General features: G+C 42.2%; 1 protein-coding gene across 1 annotated transcript; it reads left to right on the forward strand.

The window, feature by feature from the left end:
* The first annotated feature begins 8,201 nt into the window (after positions 1 to 8,201).
* LOC139063441 (uncharacterized) lies at positions 8,202 to 11,013 on the forward strand. The gene is made up of 6 exons (XM_070545298.1): positions 8,202 to 8,296; positions 9,695 to 9,907; positions 10,049 to 10,276; positions 10,348 to 10,405; positions 10,453 to 10,471; positions 10,880 to 11,013. Exons 1-6 carry the CDS (start codon positions 8,202 to 8,204, stop codon positions 11,011 to 11,013), a joined length of 747 nt encoding a protein of 248 aa, XP_070401399.1.
* The last annotated feature ends 277 nt before the right edge of the window (positions 11,014 to 11,290 follow it).

An 11,290-nucleotide genomic window follows, 5' to 3' on the forward strand; every position in this document is an offset into this window, starting at 1 on the left:
CCGTGATGGAACGGCAGAGGAGCCAAGGTCTACCTGAGGCCCCCGATTCCGGGCCAGGCACTGCTGCATGTTCCTGCCTTCTTCTCGGCAGCATACATGTCAGGACCCGACCCCCAAGGCCCCGCCCAGATCCCCACACGGGGCCGGCCACCCCCAAACCCTGAGCCCCCAGGCCCCCACCCAGACCCACCCAGGGGCAATGCAGCTGCCAGGCAGTGACCCATGGTTGCCGCCAAGATCCCCAAGGGCCCCACTCACAACAGCCAGTAGTCCACCCCCCGAGGCAACCCAAGCACCTCCAGGGGGGGGCAACGGCCCCCGATTCCCAGACAACCCCAGTGAACCCACCTCCAGGGAACATCCGGATACTCCAAACTCAGACCCTACACCCCTCCACCCACACCATCCCACAGGACAACATCAACGGCCCCCCACCCTCGGTATGTGATGGAACCGATCAAAGGAGTCCAGAGAGATTGATCTGAAGTGGAAGCAGAGGCTAAATCAAGTGTAATATGATCTAACAAAAGATTTCTATACTGGTTAATGCAGAGAGTTTCTCTATTTTTCCAATTCAAGAGGATAATTTTCTTAGCGATGCATATGGCAGTCAGAACCACGTGAACCACAGATGTTTCAATCGGGACATCGTCCAGGTTTCCCAGTAAACAACGAGAGGGGGTGGTTGGATATGACTTTTCAGAGACTTTGACAGGTCTAAACACACTCTACCCCAAAATTCCTGGACAGGTGGACAGGACCACAGTGCATGAATGTAATTGTCAGGAAAGTTGTTTGTGCAGTGTGTACAGGTGTCAGACGACACAAACCCCATCTCGAACATCCGATGACCTGTATAGTGTACTCTGTGTAGAATTTTGTACTGAATTAATTGTAAATTGGAGTGTCTGATCATTTTAAAAGTTTTTAAACAAGTTTGGGACCAGAAGTTCTGGTCAAAGCTGATTGATAGATCCACCTCCCATTTTTCAATAGGGATTAGCATAGCATAGCATAGTTTATTTATATAGTACATTTAAAATGCAGCATGGGAGCTGCCCAAAGTGCTGCACAGGCTAAAACAAAACGCACCCATTACAAGGAGCTAAAACAAAGGATAAAAATCTCAATTTAAAAGCAGAGAAAACATGATGAATACTAAGAGCACATTAAAACAATGACACAATAAAACACTAAAACGAGTCACTGTCTAAAAGCCAAAGTGTAAAAGTGGGTCTTTAAACGAGATTTAAAAACCGCCAGAGATGGAGCCTGCCGAACTCCAATGGGCAATGAGTTCCATAGCTTTGGGGCAGCATGGACAAATGCTCGATCCCCCCACGATTTGAGTCTCATCCGCGGCGTGTGCAGCAGCAAAAGGTCAGCCGACCTCAACGAGCGGGTGGGCACATATGGAGTGAGAAGGGCAGAGAGGTAGGAAGGTGCCAGGTCATTGAGTGCTTTAAAAACAAAAGTCAGTAACTTAAACTGCACTGAAAATGACAGGGAGCCAGTGAAGACGTTCCAGGACAGGGGTAATGTGGCTACGTCGGTGTGTACCCGTCAAGAACCTGGCAGCAGCGTTCTGAACAACCTGCAGCCAATTCAGGGCAGAGTCCGGAACACCAATGAGGAGGGCGTTTGCATAGTCCAGGCGAGAGGTAATGAATGCATGAATGACTGACTCCAAATGCCTCCGTTTCAGGATTCGTCTGAGGTGAGTAAGGCGGCGACGCTGATAAAAATAAGACCTCACTACAGAGTTTATCTGTGGGGCCATTGTGAATCCAGCATCCAGCTTGACCCCGAGACTCGTCACACACTGTTTGGGGTTAAGGGTTAAAAGGTCACAAACAGAGTGAGAGCCATGGTGGTTGCGGGGGTCAAAAACAATAAACTCAGACTTCTTTTCATTACTATTACTACTCTATCGTCTATTTTGGACAGTGTCTTATATACTTTAGACAGTAGTTTGGGGGGTTTGAGATTATAGAATTCTAATACCCTTGGTGGTGTTTGTAATTCTATTTTATTGAGCTTAAATTTTTGTTTGACTACAGATTTAATTTGGTGGTATTCTAAAAAGCTATTCTTATCGATTCCAAATTGGGAGACTATTCGATTAAATGGGATGAAGTCCAATCCTTCATATATGTGTTCCAGGTATAGGATTCCTTTATTTTTCCAGTCCGGAAGGTTCATCATTTTATTATTTTGCAAAATGTCAGGATTATTCCAGATAGGTGTGCGTCTGCATGGTACTAGTGAAGACTCTGTCATTTTAAGATACTCCCACCATGACAGGTGGGAGTATCAGAGAGGTGCTGATACTAATACTTTTGAAGCCTTCATGTTTTCTTATGCTTGAGCTAATAAATGGTAAGTCTGAAAGCTCTATCGTATTGCAAAGTGTCTGTTCTATATCTAACCAGCACTCATCTAGTGGGTTATCTTGCAACCATCTTGGTATATATTGCAGCCTGTTGGCTAAGAAATAATAATAAAAGTTGGGTAGATCCAGTCCTCCTTTGTCTTTGGTCTTCTGAAGCGTTTTAAGCTAATTCGTGGAGGTTTACCCTGCCAAAGGAATTTGGTAATTGAGGAGTCCAGAGATTTAAACCAGTCAGCTGGTGGTTTGTTTGGGATCATTGAAAATAAATAATTTATTCTGGGTAAGACCATCATTTTAATTGTAGCAACTCTCCCCCTGAGTGATATTGGTAAGGATTTCCATCTTGCAAGATCATCTTCCACTTTCTTTAAAAGTGGGATGTAGTTTAGTTTGGTTAGATCTGCTAACTTGGGAGAGACATTAATTCCCAGGTATGTGATATTCCCTGACTCCAATTGTGTATTAAGTAAATTGACAAAAGAGAAATTAATTGGTAGAACTGTGGATTTTAACCAGTTTATAGAGTAATCTGAAACTTTTGAAAAAGAGTTTATCAGTTCTATTGAATGAGAGAGAGACGATTGAGAATTCCGGAGAAAGAGTAAAACATCATCTGCATAAAGACTTATCTTATGTTCTATTTTCTTACACTTTATCCCTTTAATACCTGTTGTTTGCCTAATTGCTGCCGCTAGTGGTTCGATAAAGATAGCAAACAGTGAGGGGGAGAGTGGGCATCCCTGCCTGGTGCCCCTCTGAAGACAGAAGCTAGCTGATATTTGGTCATTCGTCCTTACACGTGCAGTTGGCGAACTGTATAATGTTTGTAGCCAGTTTACGAAGAAGTTCCCAAAGCCAAATTTATGTAAAGTTGCAAATAAGAACTTCCAGTTAACTCTGTCAAAAGCCTTTTCTGCATCTAGAGATAATATGCTAGTTTCTATGTTTCTACTGTAAGAGAAATCTATCAAATTAAGTAATCTACGTGAGTTTGTGGATGACTGTCTACCCTTGATGAAACCAGTTTGGTCAGGGTGTATTATGAAGGGGGTTACCTTCTTTAATCTTTTTGCCAGGGCTTTACAAATTATTTTGAGATCAACATTAATAAAGGAAATTGGGCTATAGCTTTTAGGAAATGCTGGGTCTTTGCCTGGTTTTAACAAGAGACTAATATTGGCTGAGTTCATGTTTGGCTGTAATCTGCCGCTCTCTTCGATTTCCCTCACCATTCTGAAAAATATTGGAGCCAGAACGATCCAGAATTCTTTGTAGAACTCTACGGGAAACCCGTCTGGACCTGGAGCTTTCCTATTCGTCATGGATTTAAGGGCTTCCTGGAGCTCCGCTGATGTAAGTGGCAAGTCCAGGACTGTAACTTGGCTGTCTGATAATTTAGGAAGTGTTATCCTGTCAAGGAACTCATTGATCTCGTTATCTGATAGGTTTATCTGTGATGAGTACAAAGTTTGGTAAAAGTCTCTGAAAGTGTAGTTTATTCTTTCAGGGTCATAAACCATATTCCCGGTTGAGTCTTTAACAGCAGATATGGCAGTTTTCTCTTTATTTATTTTTAACTGGCTAGCCAAAAATTTACCTGATTTATTACTATGTTCAAAGTTTTCTATTCGTAGTCTTTGTGCTAAAAATTGTGTCTTTTTGTCAATAATTCCATGAAGTTCTAATTTAGCTTTACGTAATTTGCTCATTAACTCTTTTTCTGTGGATGCCTCTTATGTGATGAGAAAGAGATTACTTTACCTCTCATCACTGCCTTTCCTGCCTCCCAGAGAATAGATGCTGATGTTCCAGGCAGGTCATTATGTTCTAAATATAAAGCCCACTCCTTTTTGTTTAAAAAAATCTATAAAACCTTCGTCTTTGAGCAGTGATGTATTAAACCTCCAGTTTTTGCTTGGTGGCATTGTCTTCTTGTTTACCAGTTAAAGAAACTGGAGCATGGTCGCTGACAACTATGGGGTGTATCTCAGTGTCTGAAATGTCAGCCAACAATGAGCTGCTGACTAGAAAATAACCCAAACGTGAATGAGAGTGATGGAGGTGTGAGAAAAAAGTATACTCTCTACGGTTAGGATGAAGAGATCGCCACGCATCACAAAGCCCATAATCACTCATGTACTGTTTAACTATATTAGTGGATTGCCAATTGCGCTGAGTCCCAGCTGTACTGAGCCTGTCTGTTAAGGAATTCATCCAAAAATTAAAATCACCTCCAAGTATAAGTGGACACTCCAAGTGTTCGGAGAGTACGGAGAAAAAAATTATGAAAGAATGGAGGGTCATCAATATTAGGACAGTATATGCTGACAATACATAAGCTTTGGTTCTGTACAGATATTTTTTAACATTATAAATCTACCCTCTGGATCAGAGACTGTGTCCAATACTGTGAAATTGATGTTTTTGTGTATTAAAATAGCTACACCTCTTTGCCTAGAGTTATAGCAGGCAGAGAACATGCTGGGAAACTCATGTGTTTTAATTTCATCTGCGGATGTGGCAGATCTATGAGTCTCTTGTAACAATATTACATCTGCTTGCACTCTCTTTAGCTGATCAAAAATCTTTAATCTTTTCTCTATGGAGCCAGCTCCATGTACGTTCCATGAGACAAATCTTAGTGCACCCATAGATTTGTGTGTGAGTAGCTAAAATATGACGCCTTCATGTGAATAAGATGGAATAAGTATCTAAATGTATAAAATAGTATGTTAATAAATAACAAAGTAAATAATAATAATACTAATAATAAAAAAGATCCAACAGTGGAGTCTGACGCAGTGTTGGAAAGTTGTGTGGTTGTGCCATACAGGTGTAAAGGTGCAGAAGCAGGTAAAGAGGAAAGGAAAATACAGATAAAGGTTAAAAAAGAAGAAAGAACTAAAAAGAAAAGGTGGTAGGGATGTGAAGTGGTGATGAACAGGTGATCTTATCATCTGGAATACGGATTTAGCAACTGTTTAATCCTGACGTGATCAAACCCAGTGAATCCTGATAAGAATGATACATGTCTGACCTGATGTTGGGCTAATACAGCTAGTCAGTCACCCCTCGCTCCTTGTAAAGCTTATTGTCCACATAAAGCTTATCCATCGAGATGACAGCTCTCTTCCCATCCTGGATAAACTTTTTGCGCAGCAGAAAGAGGACCCGGCGCCGATCCAGAATTTCCTTCGGGAACTGATCATTAACGCTGAAGTATTTTCCTTTGAGCTCTCTTCCATGACTTTTAACAAGATCCTTCTGCTTAAAATGTTCAAACTTAGCCATGATGGGATGAGGTCTTCTGCTGTCCAGTCGTCTAGCTCCAAGGCAATGTACCCAGTGAAAGGTGATGTTTTTTACCGTTTCTTCGGGTATCTTCATTTGGGTCTGGAGAAAGTTTTTTATTGTTTGCTCGCAGTTCTCTGCCCCTCCCGTCTGCTCCGGCAGGCCTGCGAACACCAGATTATCCCTCATGCTACGGGCCTGAAGGTCCAAAACCGTCTCCTTCAGAGTTTTGTTGTCCTGGGTGATCCGCGTCATTCCCTCTTCCAGGGAAGAAACGGACCCCCGCAGAGACACGTTCTCAGCAGCGAGCCGCTCAACCTTCTCTTGGCTGAACTCCAGAGACTGACGGAGGTTCTGAAACTCCTGGTGTAGAACCTCAAGCAGATGAAGACGCCCCTCAAATCCCAGAAGCCGTTTATCAATAGAATCTAATAATTCTAATATGTCCTTCCGGGGAGATGAGGCCTCAGGCGAATCCTGAGGACGGCTCCTCTTGATCCCAGGTGTTTCAGCCTCAGTTGCTGATTTCTTCGGACCCATAACGAATAACTCAAAAACTTCGTCAATATAATTTAGCAAACTTTCTAAATTTCCTTCACTTACCTCCAGATTGAGTGAGTTATACTTACCAGATTATTATTTCGTTGTCAGTATTTAAATTAGGCAAAAATGCATCTGAATATTTTGTGGATGTTTGCCAACGAGCTGCCATCAGCTTCAAACGCTGCTGTGTCTGGTGATCGGCCGTCAGCGCATGCGCATCTCCCTCCCCCGACTACCGAAAATAAAGTTTTAAGTATCAGGCGTGACATTAAAAGCAGACGCTTTGATGCTCCACCTGAGAGTAAATCTGTAAGGCTTGTTACCAGCATTCAGACATCAATTCTGTTTGCTTCACAGCCAGACAGGACACGGTAAAATAAAACGAGTCATGTTTTCTGGGCACGTCCAATCAGACTAAGGCTCAGGACACGCTGTGGGGACTCTGTCGCTCACCTGGCCATGGAACGCCTTGAGATTCCCCTGGAGGAGCTGGGCCAAGTGGCTGGGGAGAGGGAAGTCTGGGCCTCCCCACTTAGGCTACTGCCCCCACGACCCGACTCCGACTAAGTGGAAAAGAATGGATGGATTAAAAACATAAATCCAAACAATAATAATAAAATAAATATCTAAAATAAAATCTAAATTAAACACAATATTTTAAATGAAATATTTAGCCAACATTCAAATTCAGACAGCTGTAAAATGTAAGTGGCCTATTAACATAAAAACTGGGTGAAGAGATCCCCTGCCAAACACCTCAGAGTATCTTTATTCATGTATGCCTTTGATAAAATATCCATTCACACGATGTCATCAAAAAAGACTCTGCAATGTGTGGTAGGTGATCTTTTTATCTCACATGTGTTTTGTTTGGTGTTTATCTGTGTTTGAATGCTCCACTGAACAAAAAACACTTTTTCATGAGCTGAACTCAAACATCTGAAAATGTTTCTACATGCACAAAACACCCATGACTCTGAAATATTGTTCTGAAATCTGTCTACGTGTGTGTTAGTGAGCACTTTTCCTTTACCAAGATAATCCATCCCACCTCACAGGTGTGGCATATCACGGGGCTGATTAGACAGCAGGAAAAATGGTCAGGTGTACCTTAGACTGCCCATATGCATATATTCAGGCATAATTGTATGTACAATCATTTATGTCTAAATCCTAAATATCTAGGATCCAATGAGTACATTTATTAAATCCTGCCTTTTCAACATTAACATATGATCCTGGTGGGGTAAATATAGCGGGTAGTACTTTACTGTAGTACTTTGATTAGATCCCCATATTTAGAGGATGCGTTCTATATGTCAGTGCAGTTTTGGATTGTGTAGATAATGAAATTAGAGAAAGAAAATGTCATTTTCCTTCAATTTTATTTTTTTCTTTCTTTTCACAGAAAGAAAAACAATGGCCAAATATCTTTATTCCTGGCAGATCGAGGTTTTTGTTGCAAACAAACTCAGATAGGCCTCATTTATAAGCAATTGCTTGGAGCTCAGAAATACTTTGTGTGTGTGTGTGTGTGTGTGTGTGTGTGTGTGTGTGTGTGTGTGTGTGTGTGTGTGTGTGTGTGTGTGTGTGTGTGTGTGTGTGTGTGTGTGTGTGTGTGTGTGTGTGAAGCCTGCCAAGCCAAATGGCAGGAAGAAAAATCCAACTTTAGACTATGATGCATGTTAAGGGAGAAGCTGATATCAGTCTGATTGAACTATAATTAACGTTTATTAATGAGCTATAACTATTTTGCAACTGCTGGCTGTGGATTTTTGGATCAACACACCCATGCAGAGACACACAGGCGTTGGGACGTGGTGTGAGGCTGAGCTTTAACAAGGCTACAGAGATGGGATTTCTTCTCAGAGATAATTACTTAGTATGAATGTTTGTCACCATTTAGGCAGAAAACTCTGGGCAAGTGATGATCTTCAAGTCTGTTTGACCACTGAGAAAACATGTTAAAGTGTAGATGAAGCTCCAGGTTTTCCTTCAGTGTTTGACAGATGAACAAAATGACCTCTGGATTCAAGAGAAGATCCAACTCAGGGCCAAAAAATCAGGAGAGTACAGATTGCACTGTTTGGGTTGGGACATTTCACTCCTTTGTTAAATAAATCATTATTATATAAACTTGCAGTAAGTGCACTAATTTGACCAGTGAAAATAAACAAATGTCACTTTTAATGATAATAGATAAACTGCTGAAAGAAACTGAGAAGTCTGATTTTGTTTTGGACTGGTAAGACCTGAAAACTCACTTAGGGTTGTGCATCTTTAGTTTAGGTTTCATGTATTATTTCACACACACAGGCACACCTGTTACATTGTTTTTTGGATGGATGGATATTTTATTGGATGAATGTTGGATGGATGGGTAGATGGATGGATGTTTTATTGCATGAATGGTGGACGAGTGTTGGACCAGTGTGTGGAATGATGGATGTTTTATTGGGTGGATGGATGGATGGATGGATGGATGGATGATGGATGGATGGATGTTGAATGAATGTTGGATAGACAGATGGATGGATGGATGGATGGATGGATGGATGGATGGATGGATGTTGAATGAATGTTGGATAGATGGATCTGTGGATGAATGTTAGATGAATGTTGGGTAGATGGATCTGTGGATGAATGTTAGATGAATGTTGGATGGATGGATGGATGGATGGATATTGAATGAATGTTGGATAGACTGATCTGTGGATGAATGTTAGATGAATGTTGGGTAGATGGATCTGTGGATGAATGTTAGATGAATGTTGGATGGATGGATGGATGGATGGATGTTGAATGAATGTTGGATAGACTGATCTGTGGATGAATGTTAGATGAATGTTGGATGGATGGATGGATGGATGGATGGATGGATGGATGGATGGATGGATGGATTGATGGATGTTGGACTAATGATGGATGAATGTTGGGTGGATGAATGATTGTTGGATGGATGGATGGTTATTGGATGGATGGATGTTGGGTGAATGTTGGATGGATGGATGATTGATGAATGTTGGATGGATTGATGGATGGATGGATGAATGAATGGATGGATGTGTAACGTCCAGCAATGGTCAGTTTAGGTACAGTCTGACTTTTCAACATCTATTCAACATCTGGTCAGAAAGGAGACACAACACTGCATAAGTTCCCTTTAAATGAGCCTGCCTTCGTACCAGCTGGGGCTCACAGACTCTGCAAGTCTGAAAGATAAACTATGACTTTCTTTCCCAAGGTCCCGTCTGGCTGCCTCCACAGAAGGAACAACTCCAGCTCGAATCAGTTGCTAAAATCAAGAATGATTTTCTAAATCAATATGAACTTCTTCCATGACTTATAATCTAGATAATCATTAAATAAACATTTGTTTATTACTAATTATAATAATTATATTGTAAGGAAATGCTTCATGAATCTGTGTTCAATAATTGTTATGTCATGTTATGTCTACCACTGCAGTGTTTTCGGCATGTTTAGACGACAGGTCCATAACATCTGTGTGTCATGGTCTGAGGTATTTCCCTGCTGTCACTCCCTGTCTTTTGAGTTTTCCCTCTGCAGGTGGGCGTGTCTGGAGGTGACCAAGCTGCAGCAGATCTGCTCATCAGCTGGCCAGGGGTATTTAAGCAGCTGGGAGACTCCTACACTTCGCTGGATGATTACTCTACCTGGGTACCTTCTAACAGCCACTTGTGAAACTTATTCGAGCTCCGTAACCTCCTGAGAATTAGATTTGTTTTTGGATTTTGAGATTTTAGATGTATTTTGGATTTTTGGATTTTGCATTTTACTCTTCCTGCTCTCGTTCACCAGATCAACCTCCACTTTCATCCCCGACTGGCTATTTCTCTGGAACTCAACCTGCTTGTCTCTCAGCTGCTCCCTGGCCAGAACCACCTCCAGCTGCCCACCTAAGCTCCCTGGATCTCCACCAACTCAGCTCCCTCCACGTCTCCCCTTCTGGATCTCAGTTTCAGGAATCCCCTCTCAGCCCAGACCGGACCACTCCTCCCTCGAGCTACTTTTCCCCCTCTCCAGACTGTAAGTCCCCCACACAATTCCGATTCCTTGTTTTCCCCTTTGAGTTGGATCTGACTCCCATCTGTCCACAGATTTCCTGCACGGGCTCCCTTTGTGACAGAACTCAGCTACGTTCAAGCTGCTCCCTTGGTTTCCTTTTAATAAAGTCTTATTTAAAGCACTTTCCCCGTCTCAAGCTGATTCTGTATGTCGTGGGTTAGACATCTACACCACAACATGACACTGTGCTCACACAAAAACAAGTATGGATAAGTTAAACTCCAACACATAACTTGCCCTTTTAACCAGTCAGAACATCCGGTATCAAAGAAGGTGTGTTTCTGAGTTGTCTTGGTAACGTCTCCCAAGCTGTCAGCCTTTGATTGGCTGTGCAAATCATAACATCAAAACCTCAAAACTGGATCATGCCGAGTGATTCGTTAGTTCTAGAGAAAGCTTCAGACCGGCCACCTGTCTCAACCTCTTTAACCATCAAAGATTTTGACACGTCTTAAAAACCTTTTTGCACCTACAAAGCTGAGACAGCAAAATAGTTCCTGCAGAATAAAGCTGATATTATTATTAGACTCCTTAAGAGTCCTCCAGATGCACGGTTCCATCCAGCTGTCATGACCCGAGACATCTCTGGACTGAAGAGTCGCTACCACGGTATTCTACAGCCCTCCAGTGCCAGCAGGCAGCCGACTCCTGTGACTTTCGGATCCACCAAGAGAGTCTCTCTGAAACGGGTGAAGTAGACATGACAGATTGTGTCTGAGGTGTTTATGAAAGATAACAACTTCATAGCTTAGCGCAACCCAAATTCTTTTTCATCCGGAGATGCCGCTCTCCGAGATTCGGAAGTTCTGACTGTAGCGACATGAATGGCCTCATTTGTGACCCAAAGGTCACACTTCCTCAGCTGGGTCAAGCTGTCCTGGCTGTACTTCTTTTACAGATTATCCATCATAGGAGACACAAAGTCTGCTGTAAACCATCTTTAATCTGACTGCCTTTATCAGACTGCTGTTCCAT

Source organism: Nothobranchius furzeri, chromosome 16 (genome assembly GCF_043380555.1).
Source record: "Nothobranchius furzeri strain GRZ-AD chromosome 16, NfurGRZ-RIMD1, whole genome shotgun sequence".
In the NCBI taxonomy this organism is placed as follows: Eukaryota; Metazoa; Chordata; class Actinopteri; order Cyprinodontiformes; family Nothobranchiidae; genus Nothobranchius; species Nothobranchius furzeri.